This window comes from Rhamphochromis longiceps, linkage group LG18, assembly GCF_057381845.1.
Source record: "Rhamphochromis longiceps isolate RC_006_pf linkage group LG18, R_longiceps_female_GT1.1, whole genome shotgun sequence".
NCBI lineage: Eukaryota > Metazoa > Chordata > Actinopteri > Cichliformes > Cichlidae > Rhamphochromis > Rhamphochromis longiceps.
Window position 1 is genome coordinate 23,215,551 of NC_140574.1, and position 27,607 is coordinate 23,243,157.

Sequence of the window (27,607 nt, forward strand, 5' to 3'; positions counted from 1 at the left end):
CTAAGCTGCCGGTAGCTCAACGCTATCGGCGACCACGTCCAGATCACGGTTTATAGAAAACTCCACAGGATGGAAGTTCACAAAAAGTGCTGCTTTTCAATCTTCCTTTCTTCCGTCTCGCTTTGCGTTTCTACTGTACGACGCTCCTTTATATTTCCACTGGTGAAAAGTCCCTCTAAAGTGCACAGATGAGGTAAATGAAACAGGTTTGTATCCATTCGCCAGCTCAGACTGGAACCATAGTGTGCTGCATGTGTTGCATTTGAGAGAATATTTCTTGCTGCACACTAGCAATTAGTATGTCCTGATGTGACGGTGTGATTATTCCAAGTCTGTCCATCTCCCTGTGGGTGCACAGACAGAGATAAATATTCAGACACACAAAGGCACAATATGCAGTATTTAAGGGATAAGGCTGGCTGTTATTTTCTTTTGATCACGAGCCTACTTATTTTAAATTGACCCACACTTTGACTTTCACCACACACAAACATTTGGAGATATTTAGGGTTTTGCATCTGCTCAACTATGCATTTAAATCACTGGGTAATAACAGGCCAGCGGTCTATCAATTAAACTACAGCCGTAATATGAAGAGTTTAATATACTTCATGCCTTTGCACCGCAAACACCATTGTCTCCCAGCACTAAAAGAGTAAAGCAACAAAACGAAGCAACGTAATCAAGAAACCACATGCTAATAAAACAAAGACTGTATAAAAGATGGCAACTGCAGCTAATGTGATGTCTAACGTGAATTGGTCTGTGGGTTCCCATCTTCGGGGCTTGAAATATTGAAATGATCGCCTACTTGCTTTAAGAAAAAAAAAAAAAAAAAAAAAAGCAGACATGATGAGTGGGTGTGGCTTAGAAGTCGAGGACACTGCATGCTCACATGTCAATGCAACACGTTCTCATTCCCAAAGCGTAACATTTTATGCTAGGTGACAAATCGTCAGTTTAATACGCTTCCTGCCACCCAACACATCCTTATATTACGAGGTCAGAAAAAGGAGGAAACATGAGAGCCTTTTGGAATTAATCTACACATATATGTTCGTTTAACTTAAATCGCTTTGGAAAACATTAGCTAACGTCATTAAAGTGCTGGTTAAAGTTAGGGATAAGGTTAGAGTTAGGGCTCGAATACATGGCTGGAATGTGTATTACCGTGTAGCATAAGAACGCAGTAGGTCACCTTTCGCGTTACTCAGGAACGCCTCGCCTATATTATGCCTCGGGAGTGAGAACGAGCTAGTCAATGATTTCTCAGTTGGAGTGTAGCCACGTACAAAACATTTCTGCCTTTTACATTTAAATGGGACTAAAATTTACAAAATAAACATTACTCTTTGTTAAAAAAAGGTCTTCGTAATAGTGGTTCAGTTTACAGGTTTATAAATCTAGAAAAAAGATTTGGACCTTTGCTTTTCTGCAACTGGAGTGATTGAACCCTGCTGACTATTAGAAAGAATCCAGCATTTCAGAGCTAAACCTGAAGTGAGGAAGCAGAGGACGATGGATGGATGGATGTGTCACAGTCCCATGTTTTTGAGAAGTTTGTGACATTTTTAGTTTTTAACTTCCTTTGGTTTTGGGTTGTTTTGATTTTGTGTTCTGGTTCTTGAGTTAATTTATTACCTTTATAATCCCCCCAGCGTTTCCCTCTTCCTTCTCTCTTCCTAGTAACTCATGCCTTACACGAGTTGTGTATCGTCGTCTTTCTACTTTTATCAGTGTTATTTGTCGTTTGGTTAATCCCTAGTTAACATTGAAGGTTAGTTTTTATTTCTTTTGTTTCCATCTTTGTGATTCTCTATTTATTCCTGCTTTGTTTCACCTGGGATTCATTATTTCCACCTCTATCCTGCTCCCTCCTGTGTTTTGCTGTGTAATTAGCTCACAGCGTATTTATAGTCATTGTCTTCTTCTCCGTTATGACGCATTTTTATAATCTCAGCTGTTTCTGCTTGGTTCTAGTTTTATGCTTAATTTTTACCCTTTAGACTCTCTGCCAACAAAGTCTCTTTTGCTTTTTACCTCCCCTGCCTCTGTGCCTCACGCTGGGTTTGTCTCATCACCATTCATCACAGAAGGTTGCATCCTTCTTTTATATACAGTCTACAAATGCAAAACAGGTCTGTTTTAATGCCATTAAGAGTGAGTGCGAGCTAAACTCGCTGCTAATGAGAACACCCAATTAACACAAAAAGAAGCATTTGTAAGATTATGAGGTGACACTAGCTTTTTAAATGATGTAATGTTATAGTCATGAGTAGCTTTTATCACTCACTTTCCCCCTAATTATGTTTCTGGTTAAACTAAACAAGGCTTACAAACAGAAGGTACTTTAAAAAGACTGTAATATGGATCATCACTGACGTTTTTCAGTTAATAAGCATTGAGATCATTAAAGTGTTAAATATTACAGGACAGAATGAAAGCTGCGATTATACAGAATAAATAAATTTCTTACACCCTGTTTCAGCTTTTCATGACACTGAATTTTGATTCAGAAATACGAGTGGGTTTCTGTTGCTAGTTTTAACTCGATTATGCCCAATGCTTAAAAAAATCACAGATTCCATTTTTAAGACATTTTTAATGCCAGAGTGGCTCCTATTTCAATCCATTTTCACATGAAGGTACACTTACTGGTGTGTGAGAGCCAGAAGACTGTCAAGGCTGGTGTAACCCGCTGCTGCAAGGGTGTCTCTGTACCTCTCCAACCCAATGGACTGCAGCCACTCACACAGCGACCACTCGGGCACACACATCTCCGGTATGACCGCCACACACACCTCTGAACCCACCCCTGACTCCAGTATTGTGCCTGTGGGTCTATATGTGCAGAAAAAAACAGCAGGTTGGTGGCGGCAAGGGACTGAAATAGGAGTGTGAAGTCATAACTGAAGAAAAAAAATCATAAAGATGTGGGAGTGGGTGTGAGCACAATATGAATGTGGATATGTGTGGATGTGCATGTAATTGCTACTTTGCTTGAGGAAATTTCTGTCTTTGCTTTCGTGCACTGTAAGTACCTTTCCCCTCCTGTCCGGCGCAAAGTCCCAGGGTTGCGTATGAGTTTATCCAACATGTTGAGGATCTGGCTGAACGTGGGTCTCTCTGCTCGATCCCTCTCCCAACAGTCCAACATGAGCTGGTGCAGCACCACAGGGCAGTCCATGGGTGCAGGCAGTCGGTAGCCCTCTTCTATTGCTTTGATCACCTAAAAAAGGTTTCACATTGTTATCAGAAAACCCAAAACCCAAGATGTTCCAAAAATTTGGTCACGTGAAAATTGTTAAACGCAGACCAAACACAAGAAAATGTGAAACTGCACCTGTTTATGTTTAAATGGTCATTTGAAGCTATAAGATGAGCTTTCCTGATTACTTAGCAGCTGACTTGGTTAGCATTGGTAATTATCCTCATGCAGAGCACAGTTCATGTGTTGCTTTTTAAGAAGCATAAAACGTCCATTTACTAATTGTCCTTCTTTTCAAAGCAGTAGCATCAGCTGCTTATCTGTTAGCTTTTATGGTAACAGCCTGTCATGTAAATTCTAGCCAAATAACCCGGGTTACACTCTCACTGAATGGGCGCTACACTAATCTACCTAATGACAATGTGTAATGTTCACCATGTTCATCATCTTAAATTTGGATGATAGCTTTCAAACATTTAGTGACCAACTTTGACCCGCTCTTGCTTTTCTGCAGCTCCAGAAAAAATAAGGATGACAAATATTATTATGATTCATTCTCTGTGAACCACAAATATCTGGGTAAAATATTATGGCAACCCATCTAAAACTTGTACAGTCACTTAGCTAAAAAAAATGCTGTGGTGTATACTTACTGTCAGAAAACACTTTTTTTTAGACTTTTAAATAAATCCGTGGTTTTTGTAAGGAAATGATGAAAATCGTGCGACTGCCGTTTAAACTTCACCAATAGCAAAGCAAATTCTTCTCCCTGAAGATTTATTACTCGCTTGTTGTTTTCCAAACGGTTCCCAAAGTCGTCTCACCACTAACTGCGATTGATTTTAATTTCCTGCAGATGTGTGCAGCTCTGCATTTTCCTGTGTGCAGTGCAGATATCAAGCAGCACATGTCTGCAACACAATCTGTAAACCTTTGCGATACTAAAATGCTACTCAAAACCCGTCTCGGTATGAAAAGTATAGCCGGGATATTCATAAAGAAAGAAAACAAAGTTCACTTGTTTCTGTTAGTGAAGTAAGTTTATAATATAAATCTATGCACTACAAAAAATAAGCTAATAAAGTGCATAGTGCACCTCTGCTTGTGCAAATTTCCCCTTTTAATACTTGGACAAAATAAAAATCAACTAAATATCCAAACAGTGCTGCAGATGAAATCCATCACATTGCAGACATGTCCACAAGTCATCTTAGTTGTTTCAACTACTCCAAATTAACTCTGTAACACCATTTTTCTTCATATGTCGATAAAAGTTTACAAAGTACAGCCGACTCGGTCGGTATCTCCTCGAACAGATCAAGTAATATTTTACATCCATTTCTCCTTCTATTACTGGCTTACAACACCGAAAGCACATTTGCAGCGCATGATGATATATAATTTAATCACTTCATCTCTTTACCCTCTCCAGTGTAATTAGCGTATGAATTCTTGAGCTATGTCCAAAAAGCTTGTTCTATGAGGTCACAGTGACGTTTATCCAGAAAATCAGTCTAATCCAAGTAAACATATGTAATGAAATCCTTTCCCGCCATAGTGACCTTCACCTTTGAACGTTTGTGCCAGACTTGAAAAAAATTCCCCTGAGGGCATTCCTGAGATATCATGTTAACAAGTAAGAGAGAGACTAATGATGGATGGAAAAGCAGAAAACATAGTGCCTCCAGCTGCATCTGTCGCTGGTGCAGAGTCCTAAAAACACAATTACTGCCTGGCTTGGCTGAGGAATGACTCTAAGCAGCCAATTCATATATGTCTCAATATTTATCTTCAATAAAACGTCCTCTGATTGCTTTCAACTTACCCAAGGATCTCAAACCCAAATTTTGCACTTTTTTTTGCATTTTACAAACAGCACAGAGGTCAAAGACACTGCTCAGAGAGAAGTGCACAGAGGACAGTTTATTTTTGTCTGAAATATGCAAAAGAAGTGGGGTGTGTTGTGTAGACGGGGTTAATTTAAGTCCCATTTCCTGTGTGAACATTAGCAAAAGTTTAATTTGACTTCTAGAGAAAGTCACAGCTCACAACTTGTTTGCGAAAATTCTAATTAATGTTAATGCTTGTGGCTCAGAAGCTGTAGTATATGTGTATATGTCATTTTAGCTTCAGAGCTGATCACATGTCCAAAAACACAGCTTTGTGTTACATCACATAAGCCATTGTTTTTACTTTCACTCTTTCTTCGAGGATAAAGATCATTCACACACATCAAGAATTCCAGCATTCTTTTTCTTTTTTTCTACAAGGCATCGCATGGATTCAATAATATTAAAATTACTCACATCTTGGTTGTTCATGTCCCAGTAGGGTCTCTCTCCATATGAAACCACCTCCCACATAACGATACCATAACTCCACACATCGCTGGCTGTGGTGAACTTCCTGTAGGCTATAGCTTCTGGAGCAGTCCATCTGATGGGGATTTTCCCCCCAGGAGAAAGATAAGTCCCAGTGGCCTCCTAAAACAGCAGTAAAAGTCACACTGGTTAATTGAATAATTTATGTTTTTTATGATTTCATTTAATCAGTCGGGGGCGAAAAAACCTCCTCACTGCTAATGTTTATTGCTCTAAGCGTCGCTCTTTCAGCGGCGTCTATTCATTTGATGAATTCTACAGCTTTTTGGCCGCCTTTAACAACAAATGTGTGAACTGAAGATGTGATAGCACATATATATATGAAATATGTAAGTGATAAAGAATAATGAATTTGCAATCATTAAAAGCAAAGCATTGTTTTAACATGAGGAAAATAACAGTGTGTCTTACCCTTGCAGTGTAGGCGGCCTCTGGGTCGTCCTCCAGAACTCGGCTCAGGCCAAAGTCGGACACCTTACACACCAGGTTGCTGTTCACCAGGATGTTTCGTGCTGCCAGGTCTCTGTGCACGTAGTTCATGTCTGACAGGTACTTCATACCTGAGGCGATGCCGCGCAGCATGCCGACCAGCTGGATCACTGTAAACTGGCCGTCATGTTTCTGAAATGGTACAATTGCAGAGACAGGAAGGCAAGTTAACACAGACACCCACAGCTAGCAGTACAGTCATGACTGACTGCATTTCATCTGTGATTTAAATCTTTTTTACCACATTTTTTTAAATACAACTCAGAACCAAAATTTATATTCATTTCATAACAGGAGATGACAGCGTAATAAAAGGGCCCATACCCGAAGAAATGCATCCAGAGATCCATTTTCCATATATTCTGTGATGATCATCAATGGTTTACCTGAAGAGGTAAAGAGTTTTATAAATATCAAGCAAAATCTCCACACTGAGTTCTAAGCTGAGCACTACTCACATCTCGTGACGACACCCTCCAGCCTGATGATGTTCGGGTGGTCAAACTGTCCCATGATGGATGCCTCAGACAGGAAGTCCCGCCTCTGTTTGTCAGAGTATCCTGCCTTCAGACTCTTGATGGCCACATAGATCTCCCTCTTCCCCTGCACACGCAGCCGACCGCTGCACACCTCCCCAAACTCTCCTACACACACACAGAGATAGCAAAAACAGCAGCGTCAGCGCCAAGTAAGCATGTGTGTGTGGGTTTGTGAGTGTGCGCGAGCACCGATGCCAGGCTTACCCATGCCAATAACCTTCTCAATGTGAATACTGCTGACATCAATCTCTTTGGCAAACTCGTGGATGGCCTGATCGGGGTCTTCATAGGTGAACGGGTCCACATAGATTTTCACTCCTGCAAAGGTAGGAGAGGCGGGAGAGGAGACGAGATGAAGGAGGAGAAGGAGGGATGCAGAGGAGGGTGAGAAATTGTTGTATAACTGCATATGTTATGTAAATATCTTTTGGCGGTATGCATATAAGATGTGCAGGTGGATCTGAAGGAATAGTTGGAGAAACAGCATCCACGAGACCTTACGTGCACATATGCAGTACCTGGGTTAAGATGTTTCTCTTCCTCCGAGTCCTGCTTTGTTTTACTGTACTTGCTCCTCCTGATGAGACATAAATGAGGGACAGACAATGAAGATAAGTGAGCTCGTAGCCATCTTTTTCATTTATTGGGTCTTTTGTGCTGTGATTTTTAGTCATTTGACCTGACAAAAGGCCACGTGTGTCACACTGCTTTTAACTTTGTGTGCTTTCTCTTCTAGCAGGGCTGTGCCTTTCGCTGGATTTTCAAGGATTTGCCGCAACAGAAAGCAGTGACAATGAGGAAGGCAGAGCAACGGGCTGCAGGAAAGCATAGAACGACCAGATCAAAGCATTTAAGCGAGAGAGGGAGGAGGCACAACGCCTCAGGTAGCGCAAGATAAAAGGTGTTTTCCATTAAACAAAGAGACTGTCAAAAACACCTTTGTGTCTGAGCAGGTGTGTGCGTGAGTGTGTGTGTGTGGGCATCTGCGCATGCTGGTGAGGGTGCACGCCAGCGGAAGCTGACACACATGCTATGTTGCTGAAGAGACTGTAATGACAAGTCAGGGACAAAGGGATTATCACTGTCTCCACTTTAATCCCTTTTAAAAGCTTCAGGTAACACACACACATTATTTAGGCCCACAATAGCAGGGGAACTGTGGCTGTTGTTTGTGTGCGCTGAAGCAGTTTGGTCAGAAGCAGTAGTTAACAGAAAGGCTGCACTCGTGTTGACGTCAGCTTTGCACTGATGAGAACTTTCTAGCAGAGGTGGGACCAAGTCATTGTTTTGCAAGTCTCAAGTAAGTGTCAAGTCTTTATCCTCAAGTCTCAAGTCAAGTCTCAAGTAATGTCAGGCAAGTCAGAGTCGAGTCTCAAGTCACTGGTGTAAAAGTCCGAGTCAAGTCACAAGTCTGAAACTTTGAATTTCAAGTCCTTTCGAGTCTTTAAAAAAAACAACAACGAAAAAATAATGTTGCAGTTATATGCTAAATGTAAATATTAGACCATGTAATTTTAAAATCTGTGTTTTTCTCAACACATGACAAAATAGTGAACTTAGAAAATATACACAAATTGTGAAATTGCACCTCTTTAAAATGCAGCTCAATTAAACCTAGCTCCAAGAATAATTTTCACAGACAGTTCTGAGATAAGCTGCATGTTATTCTTGGATGCGGTTGTAGGACCAGCTTTAAAATCGCATGACAAAAATATCATACACATTAAAAAAAACTGTATCACCAACGTAGCCTGGAAAACATTTGCTAGTTAGATGAAGTCAGCTATCTCATCGTAGCATATTTATATGCATATTTATAATTATACGGTTCTTGGAGTGAGTGCATACACTCATGAAGTTTAGTAACTTCAGGTCACTGCAACAAGCCCAGGTACAGTTTACCGACGGATGGGTGCAGGACCTTGAAATGCACCGTGTAGAAAGTAAAGACCATCGTACGTATCATAAGTTTACCAGTCTCACAAATTGTCGTCATAAATACACATTCGTTAACCGTTTATTAATAGGACCTTTGAGCTCAACGGTAATTAATTAGCAGTGGAAATAATTTCTGGTAGCATCACAGAAATGTAGCAGTGACAACAATATTGTATGCTGTAATCGTACTGGGAAATTAGTGATACAAAAAAACTGTTTTATCCTGTGAATAAAAGTATATGTTTTTGTCAATGTACCATAATAACAGAAGCGAAACGCAATATTGTGTCAGGACAATTCACTATTTATGCACAATAAATAAAGGAGCATAGCGCGACAATTTCTGTTCAGCGCCAGACTTGCTTGTAACCTATATCACCAATTATGTTAAGAAAAATGACGCATTAACTACTAAAAAACACTGACCTTCGTGTAAATGCTTGGAGCAGACTAACCTGTGAGCTGGAGTGTTCTGGGACGTTATATTTGATCTTTGAATGGCTGCAATCCAGGCCATCCGTCGCCTCTTTGTTACTTCGGAAACATGGCTTGAACAATTTCTCTTCAACGACGTAATCCGATAACAACCGATCTCTTTACCCGTCGGCTTCCCGTGGCTGTCATGCGACCGGCTATTGCAGTTAATAATACAACGGCTTCTTGACATTTTTGTGTTTCTTTTTATCGCTGTATAACTGATTTTAATTGAAAGCCTGCGTGCGCTAGTACCGCTTGCCACGAGTTCCCAGAATCCTTTGCGGTTCTACCCGTGAATGACGTCACATTTTCAATCTCTATATAATATGCATGTTAAATTTTATATTTGGGGTAAAATATCAAGTCTTTTCAAGTAAACCGGTTCAAGTCCAATTCAAGTCCCAAGTCATTGGTGTAAAAGTCCAAGTCAAGTCACAAGTCTTAGAACATTTTTTCAAGTCAAGTCTAAAGTCATAAAATTAATGACTCGAGTCTGACTCGAGTCCAAGTCATGTGACTCGAGTCCACACCTCTGCTTTCTAGCTGGCCTAACAAGTCTATAGGTGTGTATGGCTACTGGATCTTTTGTGTTTGTATGTCTGTGTTGCTGTGTGTGTGTCTGTGTGTGTGTGTATATATACCTGCGACTAATGATGAAGACAGCTGCAGATATCAGCAGTAAAATTCCAACCCCGCTGACAGACAGCAGCAGGAAGGCAGAGTTGACTCCTTCTCCAATCAGAGGGAAGGGATCTAAGGAGGAAGGACACAGAAGTCACCAACCAAAAAGTGATAGCTGCTTCTTTTAAAACTCCCACTACTGAACGGCGCTGTTTGAATACCTGAATTTGTGGAGAATTCGAAGGGAGTGCTGAACTCTCCATATCCAGCAGCTGTGCGAGCGCGCACATGAAACACGTAAACAGTGAGGGGGTTGAGACCCGTGACATCGACACTCCGAGAGAAGGTCCTCATTATGCGGTACGACCTCTCTCTCTGATCCTGATTAGCCGGGACAAAAAGAAGGGTATCTATTCAGTGTCTGAATGCAAATCCATCCTCACCATGAGTGCAATGCGAACAGCGAGCCGGCATATTGACATTCCAAACAGCTGCCTGAGCTGAATTAACCTGCGGGCAGCTCACCTTTTCATAGAACTTGACCTCGTACTCCAGGATGACCCCGTTGGGTCGATCCGGCTGTTGCCACGACAACGACAAACTGTGCCTGGTGACATCAGTGGCTTGGATAGACGACACTGGAGAGGGTGCTGAGAGGAGAGAAACATGATGAGAACTAATACAAAGACAATAGTCTAACCCACTGTTTCTCAAATGGTACTCATACCCCTAGGGGCACTTCAGAGTACTGCAGGAGGTACTTTTTTTTCCCTAAATGGTAATTTAATGATATATGAGCCAAACATATTTTAGCAACAATTATTTCAATAACAAAAGCTCGCTGAACTACATTTCATTTTCCATATTCCTATTTTCATCCAGCTGCCGCAATACCTCACAGAAGGAAAAATCACCAAGTACAATCCCGTCTACTGTGAGCACAGAACCACATCCAGATATTTAATGACAGACGAAAATCGTGAAAATGGTACAGAGTTTCAAGCGTAGCACAAGTACAGACACCACAGAAAAAGAGGTGATCCATATATTTGTGCTAAGCTTCTCTTTGTGTAATGACTCTGATCAAAACAAAGCAAAGACACCGACTGTGCCTGGAAAAGAGTTTGATCGCTGCAGTTGCCTCTCTGGCACAGAAAATGACAAAAATCCTCAGTGATGCACGAGTCCCTGTTTGTTACTAAATCTGAGGTGCAACCCACAAGAAAGACTCGGTTCAGTGAAATTCCGTCTGTCTTTGGTGGATTTCCACCACTTTTGCAATCGGTAAATGCAAAATGTAACGGTTTGTATTTTTATTAACTGACACTGACACTTTTACATCATATTGGCCTTGAAATATTTTAAATAGTTTACATTATTTAAAGAAAGTTTGAGGAGCATCAGTATAACATATGCAGAATGACAAGCTGAATATGCTCTAATGCTGATTCTAAGGTGAACCATATGATAGTTTGGCGTCACTGAACACAGCTCAGAATGGCTGTTTATCAACAGTCCCATTGACCCAGTGCACCTGAGAACTGACCTACATCTCGTTCCTTCCTATTCCACAGAGACAAGCTCCATTCTGCACTCTCTCCCCTTAAATCCCTCCACATTTCCCTCCTTTTAACTCTCTCTTTGTCCTCCTTTGTGGCTGCTCATACGATATCGAGCCATATGGTAGTGCAGGTTGGGCTTGACAGATCCCAGGCACGCTCTCATGCTGTGCACACGCTGCTAAGTTATTTCCCCGGGGCACCTGGAACCAGGCAGGTGCGCTGCTTTCTAAATGCCACCATAAAGACTTACAGCAATGACAGTTGAGATGTAACAGCATCAAAAAAAGAAAGAAAGAAAAGCAAACGCTGAAAACTAATGGAGAGCATGTGCGAGGAACGCCACACACCAGCTGACACCTTCACAACTAAAATGAAACACTTCATAAAATGTGAGTGACTTTTCAAATAGTTTTGCGGTTAAGCATTTTAGGGCAAAAAAAAAAGAGGAAAATCCCACCCTTTGGTACGCCGGCGCTGTTGAGTGTCGACACGATTCTGCTCAGTTATTTAAGTGTGGCGATTTACTTTTTATTGCATCCGTTTCCCCCTTTAACCAACTCTCTCTATTTGTTTTTAAGTCTGTGATTTACATTTTCCAGAATGCTTTCTGACATCCTCTTGAAAACACCCCTATAATTAATTCAGCTGTTGTTAGGTGTAGGAGGACAGAGTAATAACTATGGCAACTGTGACAGTGATAGTAAGAGAACAAGTTTCCGGCTGGAAGAGAGCACGACACGGGCCTTGTCGTGTGTTTCTCCATTAACAACTTAACCAGTTTTCACACATGAAGCCTGAACAACGTGGAGACAATGAAGCCAGGATGACATTAAAAGTAGTAGTCTGCTTTTAGATGTGATCTCACTACCAGGATACTGTTTAACCAAGGAGCTAAACAAAGTATTCCTAAGTAAAGCATGCAGGAGGCAGAGGGGCAGGAGACAGGACCGCTGGCTCACTGTGAATCCACCAGATCATTACCTGCTAAATTCTTGCAAGTAGCTAAATTAAAATATCCCATTGTGTGGTACATTTGCGTTCTCACATACAGAAAGGTTTAGCCCCACTGGCCGTCATGTTTCTGCTTCTCACATGTTATCCAGAACCTTCTCAATTTTCAAATGAAACTGTGTTTTCCATTCATTGCAAACCAATATGTACCTTTACTTCCTATCACAAGTGGGAAAATTGCCATTGTTTTACAGCTTTAAAGTGCTTACAGCAGATGCTACTTTCAATACACACAGATGCAGTATACCTACATGCAGAGCATGTGCATATCTGCTTGTGCAATCTACAGTTTTGAGCTTTACTCATGCGACCGAACTTCCCGTAGGCCTTCGCACGCACTGAGTAGTGGCTTGTATTCTGCTGACCCACTTACGGACAACATCTATAAGCAGATTTTGTGTTACAGTCAACAATCTGACAAACAGATTTATCACAAACAAACACTTCTCTTTCTCACCAGCTTGGTTGGTGGTGACGCTCACAGACACGCTCTGTGCTGCCCCTGCACCACTGGCCTGGGAAACCCCATTGCGCGCATGGACAATGAAGGTGTAGTGCGTGTGGGCCCTGAGCTCGCTCACCACCACCCTGGTGGTCGTGAGGCCCGTCTGACCGGGAGAGAAGAGCACATCTGAGCCGCAGGGCGCGCAGAACTGAGAGCTGGAGACGGAGCTGCCGGCAGAGCCAGGCCGGGGAAAATCTCCAGGCCTGCTCTGGAAGACACCTCTGCCTAGATGAGAAGCTTCGGGTCCCACAATCCCCTGGTCTGACTGCATTCCCAGCCCACTATGCTGAGCCTCAGGCTGAGAGATGCTGCGATTCCTAGGAATGGCTCTACCACCAGTGTGGCTGTGGCTCCCAGTCTGACAGATGAGACACTCCAGACTGTAGCTTGTGTCACTTCTTCCTCCCAAACGATGAGGGGGGGTCCATTCCAAGACCACTGAGGTCTCATTCACCACCGAAATGAGCTGCTGTGGGGCTGATGGTGGCTCTGAAAGAAGAGCGTAAGGGGTGGGGGGAGGGCATAAACATAAATGAAATCAACCATATACTGTGAATTCAAAATGTGGAAGTAAATGGAATGTGCGGGGCTTCTGGCACAGCCTAAAATGCAGACATCTGGCATTAGACTGAAAATCATACGGCTGTGAGATGTTTTTGATGGGGTTGATGTTTTCGTCTGTGGCCTTTATTTTTTTGTACGTGTGCCTGAGAGATTGTGTGTATGTGTTTTTGCTTTTCCCAGGCCAAGAAAACCATGTGCTGTATATAGGCATAATTACGCTAACCAAGGCCACCAAGTCTGTCACACAGAACCTACTCATAGACTTACACAGCGAGAGAGAAAGGGGGGAGCATTTATTCACTTCCTGATGTCTTTAGTTATCACTCCCTAACAGAATGTAGATGGTGGCTTAGTCATAAGGAATGGGATTGTGAAACAGGAGTGGCATTCAGACACATTTGTGTGCCCCTCTGTTTGTTAGAGATATAGACTTTGGGCAAAGACGGCTGTGCTTATTGCTTTTGTTTGTGCAAATGCATACACGTATCGTTTGTGTCTGCGTGTGTACTCTTACGGGTACAGGCCATGGAGGGAGGGTCAGTATCAGCACGGAAGAATCCAGCATGGCAATCACAGATAGTTGCTCCATCTCTGAGTGAGTGGCTATGTGGAGGACACTTGGCACATCCTGGATCTGTAGACTTGGCCTTGTAGAAACCAGCACGACAGGCTGCAGAGACACAGAGAAAGAAAGATTCCATTTGAAACATCTGCATTAAAAAAACAATGATAAAAACAGGCCACACTGTCTCAAACATGAACATTATTTTTTGGAGAGCACAAAAAACTGCATTTGCATTGCTCCAGGTGCACTGCTGTGCTGGTCCACTACTTCGTAACATAAAAACGCTGACCTCATGCATCACACCTTCCTCCCACCCTTGCTTTGTGAATGAGTATTTTCAGAGGTGAAACATGTCTGAACCTCACTATTTTTAGCTCACTATGTGCTACAAAGAATAAAGGACAACTTCAGATGAAATTAAATTCATTTTTTAAAGTGTTCTTGAGGAATTATTCTCCAGGCTTTTTGAAGGTGTCTCAGGATTTCCACATTGGCAACTTCTTCACTCATTTTCAGTCCAGTCTTTCTACCTGACCATTTTCAGGGAAATAATCTTCTGCTTGCTAAGTCAACACTGACCTATCATTCAAGAATAAAAGGCACCTAACTCAAAGGACAAACCAGTGTTGTGTCTAGACATAACAGACAACCTGGCAAAGCACCAATTTCATATTCTATCATTAGCACGTTGTTACTAGCAACCTAGATGCAAAAACACATTGTTTTTTCCCCATTTCTTTAGTTGAATCTATGAAGACATTATCACAATTTGAGAAGCATAACATAGAATCTTTCCACCAACAAGGTGACTCCCAAAGAGCTGTTAGCTGAAAAAACCTGATATGGCTGGACTGAAAATCAGTGGCAACAGGTTCGAATTTAAAATTGTGCTCTCCGATGCATCCATCAGAGTGTAAATGTTATATGGAAAGCACTTAAGCAAAAAAATGTATTTGTATAAACGAGGTATGTTGTGTAAAACAGAGGTTGCAGAACGAGTAGAAAAGCACTATCTCTTAGTATTTACCATGTACCCAGCAAAATATAGAGAAATAAAGGGTGCTTCAAACTTTTGCACAGGGCTGTATATCTAAGTGGAGAAAATAATTGTGTTGTTTTAGTGTTAACCTGTCTGGGATTTATGCAGTTCGCTCTGATGTTGGCTCCGACTGACTGTGCGCCCAGTCACACAGGTGGCATTATGCAGTTTTCTACATTTATTACATGCCAAACACATCTAGTTTAAAAATCAGTTCATGAATTCAATTCATAACTTCTAATAAATTTGAAATGAAATGTATAAATTCTTTATAGGCAGTGAAATACATTCTGAGCGTATTAGATTCCAAATATACACCCAATAATTTTTGGTGTGAAACGTTGTGCAAGATATCTTTACAAACATATTAATAAATAATGAGATTATAGGAGTTAAAGTCCACCCCGCGGCAGGCTGCAATTAGTGCTGTCAACATTTACTTCCAAGGTCCTAACCCTTGATACAGTTCTTTGTTTTTGCCTGTATTGAATGCTTAGAGAGCCTTTGCAAAATTCAAACTGACAAGCGGAGTAGGTTTTTCCTTGGACAGCGTTTTGATCCGAAGACAAACAACTGCTAAGGAAAAATCTGGAGAGAGAAACAGATCCAGCGCGAGGGGGGAGGGGCACGTTGACTTCTTTTATCTTTAACTTTGATGAGCAAAGAAAGGAACACCTAAAAGAACACTTACTGATCAGCTCCCACTCACACGCAGAAACCAGAAACACTAGAACTGAATACATCAAAACTCCTCAGCGCCGGCAGCCCACACAAATATAATTGACATTTAAATATATGAAAGAGGAGAAACAGAGAAGGAGAGGGGCTGAGAGAGAGACAGAGGAAGAGTGGAGGGAGATACATCTTCTCTCTGTATACCAGGGAGTTCATGCATTGACAGAACAACAATACAATAAATGAGTGCATAATTATACTGCTTGACATCCACTGGTGAAGCAAAAGAGATGGCAAGGCATGGCTGCTTAGAGCAATTTCTTCTCTCTCTTTACTGTCAGAAGGAAATCCTTTATTTGTTTCCACTGCAATCATTTTTTCAACACCTTCTTTTTTCATCATCACACCCTATTCACTCTCCTTCCTCGATCCCACCGTCTTTCCCAATTCTCCGCTTTTTTCCCCCCCAGCCCTTTTCACATTTGCACAGGGAGATGAAGACATCCCAGTGAGAGTGGATAGGAATCTGGGAATGATGTGTGTGTGTGCGTGTTTGTGTTTAAGTGCGTTAGTATGCTTTATGACACTCTCGTCGGTAGATGAGAGGGAGGAAGTCTCCTCTGTAATCTACTCAGACCAACCATCCTGCCCCATCTGTGTGAGCCTCCACAGATTTGCTCTTTCACACACTCATTTGCCCTCCCTTTCACATTTCACAGTCTCCCTCCTTCGCTCCCCATGCACTTCCTCCTCGACCTCCACTTATCTGTCTTTCTCCGATAACTCTTCTCCATACATCGCTCTCCTCTCGCAGTATCAAGCCACGAGAAACCTTTGAAGCGTTGGCTGGCATTCTTTATACCCCCATATCGATACCAGGGGTGCCGCGCACAAGTACACACAGCTGAAAACTACTCGGTCGAAACCTGTAAATTCATAAAACGGCTGATAAGAACGGCTTTCATGTGGCGAGTGACTCATCGTGTTGTGGCAGTTTAGACAATAAAGTGCAAGATAAAAATACAGTCATTCTCCAGCTGTTCTCCGCATTCCTTTATCAACAGTGTAGGTAAGACAGAAAATTATCTGAACCTCTGAGGAGGACTTAGAGGTTGATTACAAGGCTCAACAAGAATCTGCCAGGGGGGTAGCACACTGCTTTTTGTTTCTGTCCCATCTAATCCTCCATCCTCCTCACAAACAAAGACGACACGCTGAAGGGGGGAGAGAAAGAAGCAAGCAAGTATTTGAAGCCATAAACTTCCTTCAGCGCCCTCTTATGTCTCTATTCTCTCTTTTCTCTGTAGTCTTTTGTGTCTCCTTTAGCACCGGTTACTGGAGGAGGGTGGGTTTTTGGTGACCTGGAATGAGAGCCCATGAGGGTGTCATTAACCCGACATTAACCCTACGCTACCGAAGGCCGCGCGAGAGCTTGGGTTTGACCGGTAAAGCACGCTTACTGATAAGGTGGAAATTTGAAAAAAAAAACAAAGACGCGTGTGTGTGTGTGTGTGTGTGTGTGTGTCTGTGGGCACATTAACATTCTGCCTGTTAGACAGGACGATAATTACAAAGCAATCAGCTGTTCGGCTGCTTGAGACAAGCGAGACAAAGTGACAGAGTGTAAAGGATTGGGAAGGTTGACTGGGAGAGGCAGCACGAGAAAAACACTGACAAGAAGCGAAAGATAAAGAGATGAAGAGAGGGGAGACGAAGTGAGAGGGAGAAGGGAGAGACATGCAGGAGAAGGTGCCCTTTGATTACTATCAGCATTGTCTTCATTTGCATATGCATTCTTCTGCTACCCAAAATGCAAATGCAGCTCATTCCAAATCCAACTAAAAGCCTCGTCGGCACACTGCGTGCATGCATGTGTGTGTGTGAGGGTGGGTGTGTGTGCGTTTGCGTGAATTCTCCTTGACCCCGTGTTAGCTGTCATCGTCCCTTGGTTCTTCCCAGCAGAGGGGTGGAGATGGAGGAAGTACCCCTCACTGCTCCGGTCTGACACCTGTCTGTGTGATGGATGGAGGGAGGGATGGATTGACGGATTGATAGACCGTCACGCGAGAAGGAGGGACGCTGTTAATCGCAGGGGTCATGCCCCATTTTAATTAACGCCCAAGGAAACGCTGGGGGAAAGGCTGGAGATGAGGCTGAAGATAGGATCGGATCCTTACCCTTTTCAAGTGTAGGACTTCCTAGAATGGACCGCCTGGCTCCAAAATCAAAGTTCCCCTGTAGCCAATTTTAGCTTGTATTTCACAGGGTCAATGGAGTCTTGCATTTAAAACGTCAAACGAGGCTGCAGCTTTAAGTTTGTCTAAATTTAAATATTCACATAAACTGGTGGTCTGAAGCGAGAAGTGTGTGGATTTGTGAGTGTGTGTGTCTGCCTAAAGCCAACAGTGTTGAACATTAGCATGTGAAAGGGACTCTGCAACAATAACCCCCCCTCCCTATCAGACACACATCACCCCCTGCCACCACCACCACCATAGCAGCAGCAACACCCCCACCCCCTGACTGTGGATCGGGGAGAGGAGTTGGAGAAGGAGGGATAATAGGAGCAAGACAGAGAGGGAGAGCGGAGCTTGTGCCCATGCCAGGGAGCTACAACACAGCCTGGTGAAGCTGGCAAACCTCCTGTACATTAAGAACAACCTGGGAGAGGCAGACAATAGCACACACGCAGACAGACACACACGCACTCTGATTGTTATGGAGGAATGCAAAGCATTTCCCCCACCTGAGTTTGGCTCACTTCAAACAATCACTCGTGCTATTCCAGTGTCTTTGCTTGCCTCGTCACCTGCCATACGCGCACATATACACAAACACACATGCACACACAGAGACACAAACTCCTCCCTCTCTGTTTGCCCCATCACACTCTTCTCTAGGCATTCCTGGGCAGTCCTCCAAACTGTGAGTATATTGGAAGGAGGGCTTTGTTAGGCAGAAAATCAGAGATACAGTACACAGACAGACAGACACAGTCACACACACACGTGCACTTGTTCACACTCGCACATACACACACTCTAAGTCAGCAGTCCAACATGTCCGGAGTCCAGAAATGCGATGCAATAATTAGAGGGACTGAATACAGCGATTACGCACTCATTCTATCATCCGCTTGCTCTTTCTATCATCTCTCTTTCAGTGTTGCCGTCTCTCCCTCTGCCTCTTTCTGTCCAACTGCTTTCTGCTGTTGACGAGACACTGCAGGTGCATTGGAAAGAAGCACAACCATGAAATCTCTCTGGATGGAGGGAACACACATGCAAACACGCTCGCACACAGAAACATTCCAACCCTCCCAGGCACTGAGCAGAATTGAGGAGATTCGGACGACAGAGAAAAAGGAGGCCAGCAGAGAGAGAGAAAACCAGGAGGCTCCGCTTTCATTCCACCTCTTCAGCCGTTCACATTTCACATTCTCTCTGTTGTCTCTCCTCCCTCGTTTCCGATCCTCCCAGACGGATCGCAGCTGTCAAACTTTTGACGTCTTCATCCACCTCGGTCGTGACCCCGCTCTGTGCGACTAAACTCTTTCTGCAAGTGTGTGTGTGTGTGTGTGGCTGTCAGCCAAAGTTTTTGACGTCTTCATAAGGCTCAGTCATGACCTCGGTCTTAACCAAGGGTTTAGAAAGAGGGGGAGTTCCCTCTCTCTTGTGTTTCTCCACTCGCCCCCTTTGCACCAAGTGACAAACCCCCAGCAGGGGAGGGGGAGCTCTGTATTGATGCCTTCTGCTGTCAGTGGCCTTCTTTCAACCCCTCTCTCACCCCATTCATGATCTAATCCCTTCTTCCTCTCCAGAGCTTCTCCGCTCATCCTCTCCATCCTCATTATTTTGCGTCAACACTGAAAATGAACTTCTCACATTTTACTCCTTTAAATCTACACTTGTTTCAGTTTAAATTAACCGCAACTGTCGCAGAAGCTTAAATGCATTACCAGTGCAAAAGTGCACATGCAGATAATATTAATGTGGGTAACAATCCATTGAACCAGGAGACATATAACTATGAAACATTTCCAGCAGACAAGCATAGATTTTTCATTTAAAATTAAATGTACTTGTTTGGTGTTTTACTATCAGACTAGATTTTTCTCCTGTGTCTTTATAAACACCTTAAAAACTCATGCAAAAAGAGAAAGTGGGAGTTATTTAGGAGGTAATCAAACTAATCCTTGCGTGTGTGAATTATTTTTCTCTTACTGCGTCACAGAACTCATACTTCCACACTGACAGTTGCCATTTCAGTGCACTCACACTGACATTTAGTGCACTACAAGAACCTAGATTGTCTAGTGATAACTCTCAAACCTGAGTGTGACCCATCAACGGTCGCTTGAGCTTGTATAGCAGGAGGGATGAATCACCAAAATCTTTTAAAGCATTAAGAGGAATGTTGTTAATGCTAATCCTTGCTAGCTAGCTAAGAGCACATTTTTAAGATGCTGACAGCTGATGTTGATGTTCAACGTGAGATAACGCTGCACAGGCCTAGAAACAGGTCACCAACCCCCGGTAATCTCTGGTTTTTGTGGCAAATTTTCTATTCCTTGACAAGTGGGTGAGTGGTTTCTACCAGGTGAAATTGGTTGCAAAAAGAGTGCTGCGCCAAAAACCTCCTTGTGATCGCTTTGGTTGATAGCAGATTGCCACTCTTGGCTGTAATTAGCATGGAAGATGCTGACTTGTCTTCCAAATACACCCAATTCCCTCTCCAAGTTGTACTGAAAGTTGGAAAAAGTGCAATGCAAACTTGTGCAAAGTTGTGTCTTATCAGTGTAACAACAAATTACAGGGAGTGCAGAATTATTAGGCAAATGAGTATTTTGTCCACATCATCCTCTTCATGCATGTTGTCTTACTCCAAGCTGTATAGGCTCGAAAGCCTACTACCAATTAAGCATATTAGGTGATGTGCATCTCTGTAATGAGAAGGGGTGTGGTCTAATGACATCACCACCACTGAACAAGACACACAAGCTGAAACGCAATCAATTTCATAGTAAATATACATTTTTCCTTCCAACTGGTGGCTGATAGATAATCTTAGACAGGTCTCTAGGTCTGTGCATCACAGGTCTAACATTACTACATTAGATGACAACTCTAACTTACAAGCATGACAACTGTAAGTTGCACTGCTAAGAGAAGACTCCAAACTGAGACATACGATTGTCTTTCAAGTGCAAAATGAGCCCAGCTTCTAATGACGTATTGCCAGCCAAGGTTAGTTTGCCTGGTTTTGTCTTCACCTGAACGCGTTGTGCCGACTCAGAGATGGCACATGAGTCTACATGATCCAGAAATCTCTTAGTGTGTGTGACATGTTGAGAGACAGATCATCTTAATCTCTTCCGAAATCTATTTCTCTTCCCTCCATCCCGCTACGCCCTCCTGTTCTGTTTCTCTCTGCAAATTTTAAACTTAAAATAGGAGAAGAGTTAAGGTGTCCGTCTAATTCAGTCGGGTCAGAGGTTTTGGAGAGATACATTCTGTATTCATTCAGACTTTGATGAATTTCCACTGAGGCAGCTGCGCCCAGCCAACAACCTGACAGGCAGAGAGAGTAGGGAGATGAAGAAGAGAGCAGCAGATAGATAGATGGCACTTCACATCTGCTGGAGGTTCAACAGAGTCAAGGGTCTCTCCTAAATCTAGTTGAGGAGGAACATCTTTCAGGCTTCAGGGACCACCCCACAAACCTCCCCCTCCTTTCAGATGAAACAAATGAGCTAAGCCGGGTGACGGTTTCAGAGAACATCTGAGACATACTATTCATATTCATACAGAATTTTGGCAACTGCATCTCTCATTGCAAAGAAAAAAGTCATGTTTTTTTCTCTCTTAATCACCAACTGGCCAACTGGCAATGCATCGCTCTTTTTTATGTCCATCTCTGTATATTTCTCTTTCTCAGTGTCCCCTCTTTTCTCTTTGAATTATGGGTCTGTTTGTTATACAATTAGCCTGCTGGGATGGGCTTCATAAATAAAACCGAGGGAGCACATCAGTGAATCGTTCACCCCCACCCCCACAGCTCTTCTTCTATTGGTCTCTGTCCATCTGTGTATGTGTGTTGTGTGTTTGAGTGAACATGAATGGAGAGAGTCGAGCCATGTTGTAAAAGTGTCTCCACTAAGTCTGTCCAACCCCGTTCACCCCACTTTGTCACATAAGCGCGGACATTTGCAGTCTTCACTATCACAACAGTCGTTTCCAAATATTACACGTCATCCGAGCCACATGTGAGTCGGTGAAAGGTGTGAACAGCTTGCATATTTGTTAAAGTAAAGTTCAGACCAAATTTGTAAGCGACAGAAAGACATTTTTGTCCAGATGGCTGTGGTTATGCGAGCACACCTCATATGGAGACCTTAGCGCTCAGTACACAAAGCAGAACTTCAACTTGCAACAAAAAGATCGGTCTTAATTTAACCCACTCTAAATGATGGCTGGGCATGTGTCCATACAGATAAATGCTCCCAGTGCATGCCACCCTGTTGATCTGAGCAGGCCAATATGGACTGCACCACTAAAGGTCACTGATTTTAAAAGTTGTTGAATTTTTACTAAAAATCAAGTGAAAATTACACTTTTACACATTGCTTTTTGACTTTGCCGTGCAGTTGCTAAGTATCCAGCGGAAACACCAGAAAAAGAAAACCCATTAATTTGATTAAAGACGTTCATAAATGGATTTTATCACCTTCAGAATGACCCATCTTATCTCTTTTCTCTGTTCTCAGCTTGTAACCTGCAATCTGAATATTATTAGAGTTTGAATTAGGTCAATTTTCTTTTGTGTTCTTTTGTGTAATTTGCAATTTCAGTTGGATACCTTACAAAACACTAAAAAAGTGCCACTATCTACTGTTTCTGCAACAGAATAAAATTTGTTATGGTGTCCTCTCTAAACCACATTTGCCAAGCTAGCGAGTGCCCCTTTAAAAACGAAAAGAACCAAATATCAATATTATCAGAGTAGCTTGTTAAGCTGAGCACATTTGTGATTGTTGTTCACAGAGATGCTAAACTTCAAAGTGACAACACATTAATTCAGGAGTGCACAAAAGAGAAGTAGCTCTGCTGTAGCCAGCACCACTTACCTTTACATGCACCTCCCCTCTCCTCATATCCGGGGTTACAGAGACATCCACCAATAGGAACCAACCACTCTCCATCAGCACCGCAGTACATTTTAGGTTCCTCTCTTTCTTCCGATTGGTTGACACAGGACCCCCGGACCTCCACTAAGGAGGACGTGTCGGCCCCGGTAATGGTGTCGGGAAATGTTGCCAGGTTACGAACGGTTAGCGGGCAGGTTTTGTAGAAAACTCTGACAGAAACCAAAGCAATGCAGGCGCCCACATCCTGGAAGGCTAGATAGAAGCCCTTCCGGGTCGTGACTTTTACATCTCGCACCTCTGTGTTCAGTTTCATGATGCGGTCTCCAACATCCACCTGAATTGAGAGGAAACAGCATTGCATTAATAAACAGTGCAGTAAACCGTGTCACCCCTTATTAATTCAATTTGCTTGTTCAACTTAAAGTGGGCGTTTCAATTGAACCGCCACTGATTTCCACATCTTCAGCACTTGGCTCCGATTCAGAATAACTTTTATTGATTGCTAAGGCAAAACAAGCTTTACGGCCTGCAAGATTAGAATGTAAGTTACTTTAGCAAAGACTGAGCAAAAGCACCTTGCCAACATTCCCGGGACAGCAAAACAGACATCTAAGATAAAAGTGCTTGTAAAACAAATAAAAACATTACAGCTAAGTGCTTTTGGGGGGGTTTATTTTCCACATAGGAGCAAATTACACTGAGTGGCGGAGGGAACTCAAAGCCTGACTCAGTTGTTCGGTGTTACCTGGGTGAAGCTTTCGTCTGCTGCCACCGTATCCACCTTAATGAAGCTGCTCTCTTTGATGTAGCTCTCTCTGTCTTCGTTTGACTCATGGTAGTACAGATTGAATGTCTCCTACAAGACAAAAGGGGAATTTAAAAAAAAGGGACAGACTGAGGCACCTATTTATCGTCAGCACCAGCACTCATCTTTTCTCTTAATATGATAATGAGTCAAAGTGGGGTTTGTGCTTGAATAAACAGCAGCTGTAATATAAAATAAAGGTCCATTAGCGGCAGTCTGTCCATTAAGTAATTATCATGAGAGTTAACATATTAAAAAAGGTCAGACCCTTTATCAGAATTCTTTGCTGTTTTGTTAAAACTTTTTACCGCAGTCAGGCCATACATTCACCAGCACGCTACACATCCTGAGCACGCTTTCACGTACCTTACAGGTGCCGGTGACCCCTGGGAGGCTGTTACAGTCTCTCAGGGTGAACTTGACTTCGACGTAGACCCGCTGAGCTCCAGACCGAGGGATCCAGTCTGTCCTGAGCCAGTTGTTTTGATTGGGCTCCAGGACATTGCACACCTGGTACGTCCTGATGGGGATGTTTTTCTCATCCATAATGCTCACCTCTTCCCACTTCAAACAAGCACATTTGTATAACTGCGTTAGTTAGAGCAATGATTGTGCATGTAAGACATATGTTGCTGCCTACAGGCGTTAGACTACATTCGAAAAATGCATTTAGTTCAGGCCAACATCACGAAGACCAACTTTGAAGTGACTGGAATTGAACTGAAGCAGATGTTCCATCAAAGTTGCCTTGATGAATGACTTGATATTAATGAAATGTAACTGTCATGTGGAGAACAGCTTTCCCAAACTTCTCTTAATTCAAGATAGTCTGATTTTTTTTAAATTAAAAAAGTCATTTGCCAAGCAGCAGTCATTTAAAAAGGCTGCTGGCACTCAAATTTCAGATGACACGCCAGTTTAATTTCCCACAATGCACCAACAGAGAAGGGTTTTCAAAACCCTTCCATGCTGGCAGCTGCAGACTGTTATATAATTTTGACAAAAGCATCTAAATAGCCGCTGTGATGGCAGCAATGTTAAAGTGTCTGAAAGTTGATTTTCATACTGTGCTGGCGTGAACTGAAAATGACTGCATACGCCGCATAAAGTTGAACTCTTCAGCGTAGGCACAAGCTTTAAACACACACATAAGCAGCCGTGGCTGTCAAAAAAGTGCACACTGTAAAAAACTTAGGTTGCCTGTCCACTGGGGGGTACTTCTAGTCATCATATATACAAAATAAATTTCAGATGCCGGTGTCCACCCTCTGATTCACCGCTGCTGCGTGAAGCCTCACGGGCTAATGCTCATTCTTGTATCAATATTCTGCAGTGGACGGTGGTTCAGATTTGTTGCGACTCCAAGGTTTTTGCAGGCACATTTCCATACGAGTGAAGCAGGCTCAACCTTCACCGCACCATCCATCTCAATAGAGCCGATTATTTGCCTTGTACTGTGACCCTTCAAATGACCGCTGAGCCTCCCAAGTCCAAATTGGCTTTTTATTGCCACTGAATAATAATCTGCTCTCTCCCTGCTAGTGAGAGCTGTATACACACTAAATGCACCGTGTCCAAAGAGAGAAAAAGAGAGCGAGAGGAATGACAGAAGAATGTGTGTGTGTGTGTGTGCTTGAAGGACATGCTTGTGTGTCAGTGTGTGTCTTTAGACTGATCGATATGCCATCAAAGTCGCTTTCGTTGTCTAATGTGGGGTTATTGCCTATATGCTATCAGCTAATAATAATATTATGTATATGTTGGGTGATTTGTAAGCGGTGCAGTAAATATGTTAGTCTTTACAGTTTTATGTACATTTTAAGCCCATTCTTTATTGATTTAATACTCAAAATGTATCAGCACTGCTATTGGCCTGGAATATCTAATCGAGACTGATCTTTTGTAAGCCACGCATTTCTTTATGTACAGTGTGTTAAAATGTGTGTGAGTGTGAGGGTGTGCACATGCCCACATAGTGTCAGCGTTTGTGTGCTGTTGTAGTGTCTTTGCGGGTTGAGGAAGTTAGCTGTATAAAAGCTGACATGGGGTATGATGTCTCTGTGTCTAGTCTCCTTCAGAGTTTTTGTCAGCCTACGCAGCTGTCAAGGGAGAAGGAAAAAAACATACAGAAATGGAGTTTTGTATGTATGTGTGTAGCTAAGGGGTGAGGAAGGTGGGGGGAGTGCCTGTAATCAAAAGCTCAGTGCGTGCAGACCAGGACCCTGTCAATCAAGCAGCATGTGAGAGTATAAGGGCAATGGCAAGTGGCAAGTTCACCACTAACTCTTAAACCAACAAAAGAGGTAAGAGAGACACTGAACGACAAAGAAAGAGAGAGAGAGAGAGAGAGAAAGAGAGGAAGAACTATGGATGGCAGATCACGACAATGACAAAAAAACACAAAGAGAAGATCAAATCTGAAACAGATATCACCAGGATTCATTCTGGCAACTGTACGGTAGTAAAAATTCCTAAAAAATGACACCCACCACCAAGCTGGTTTATGCCTTTACTTGTGCCAAACGCAATGGCAGCAGTCTCATATTAGCACTTAGGCTTGGTGAACAACAGCACATTTCAAAATCTGTGGGATGATTATTTACAGTTTCCAGACCGCGCGTGTGCATGTGCGCGTGTGAGGAACGAGAGAGGGTGTGTGAGTGTGTTTTCCAAAGAGAGAACAGGTTGTAAACAGTGTATTCATAAAGAAAAAAAAAGAAAAAAGAACAGGCAGATCCCACTCACCCCTCCCTCTGCAGGACTGGCTGCCCATTTCAGCTCTCCTGGCACTGTCCTGGTATCCAGCAGGGTCACTAAAATTGCATACACACACACATGCAGGTGTACTCAGGACAACCAGTCTGGAATATTTTTTTTAAATTGCTCTTAAGCAGAGAAAATTAATTTGACAGACTTCTCACAAGAAGTAAGTGATGGTTAAGCTGTGAACAGTTATGGAAGTAAAAGCAGGCGTCCATTGGCACTGTTAGGTTTAAAAATTTTATCTTATTTCCACTGCACAGAGTCATATATGTACATTTAATATCACATACATTTATATTTTTCACAGAATTTTAAACTGTTGATTTAAGACCTCGGAGCTTTATTCATATACAAAACCCCAAACCCCAAACTATGAATTCAACGGTTTAACTGTTTATAACAAAAACACAGAGGTGCTCAGTGTTCTCCACCATGACCAAACCCACAAACATAAAGAAACGAACAAAAAAGAAGAAAGGGGAAACATATTTAAAGGAAGAAAAAGCTCACAGCTGGACTGCACAAATATTACAAGGATATCTAAGAATTCAACTTTTTTTCCTCTTCTAGATGTTTGCAAATTTTTCCCTGTTCTTTGCTATCCTAGGACGCGCCTTGAGCGCACGCAGGATCTCTCCCAGCTCGCAACAGCGGAAAAAAAAGACCCGACTGTGCCACACAAGCAACACGGATTCGAGTCCCTCCTTCCTTACCTTCATTTGGCGGATAAATCCTTGTTCTCGAACTTGAAACTAATGTTAATATCCAGATAGTAGAAGAAAACGTTCGCCACAGATTTGCAGCCATGTGTGCAGCGTGGAAGCGTGTGCGTTCCCCGTCGGCTCCGCGCACTCGCTCTAGCAGCTCCATCCCGGTGGGAAAAAAGTGTTTGAATGAAACCAAGTGTGAACGCGAGTTGGATGCAGCAGTGGGTACTGGGGCGGTCTCCTACACTTCCTATGCTTCCAGTAATGATAAATGACACGAGGCAAATGACTGTTCTAGACTATACGAGCGTCGGTGTGTTATCCTTCAGCATCTTTGTTAACGTTTCTAAGAAGGCAAATGCAGATCTGCAGCTTCTGCGTTTAAAAACGGGTGACATTAGTTGAAAAGAATAACTTCGCTCTGGCTGTAAATTTAAACTGCATAAAATTGTTTAAAAATAATAATAATAATTGAGACGTTTTTCACTGATTCGACCACAAAACTTAGTCAGCCCACTTTAAAACACCTAATCTGGGAAACATAATGATGGAGTAAATGAATGCTGTAGTCAGTAGAAGCTATCTGGCGCACGTCAGAAGTGGCATTTAGC

The 27,607-nt window shown here is 42.6% G+C and overlaps 1 protein-coding gene across 1 annotated transcript; it reads right to left on the bottom strand.

Annotated features, from left to right (window-relative positions):
* Positions 1–147: 147 nt before the first annotated feature.
* LOC146648290 (ephrin type-A receptor 4-like) lies at positions 148–27,607 on the bottom strand. Its single transcript, XM_085389193.1, has 19 exons — positions 27,003–27,607; positions 26,272–26,339; positions 23,893–24,090; positions 23,467–23,577; positions 22,701–23,055; positions 13,810–13,965; positions 12,684–13,220; positions 10,179–10,303; positions 9,875–10,034; positions 9,674–9,785; positions 7,136–7,194; positions 6,822–6,935; positions 6,537–6,722; positions 6,403–6,464; positions 6,001–6,210; positions 5,515–5,691; positions 3,042–3,229; positions 2,656–2,841; positions 148–344 (listed from the first exon to the last, which is right to left on the bottom strand). The coding sequence occupies exons 1-19, from the start codon at positions 27,157–27,159 to the stop codon at positions 227–229; spliced, it is 3,279 nt and encodes a 1,092-aa protein (XP_085245319.1). The 5' UTR covers positions 27,160–27,607; the 3' UTR covers positions 148–226.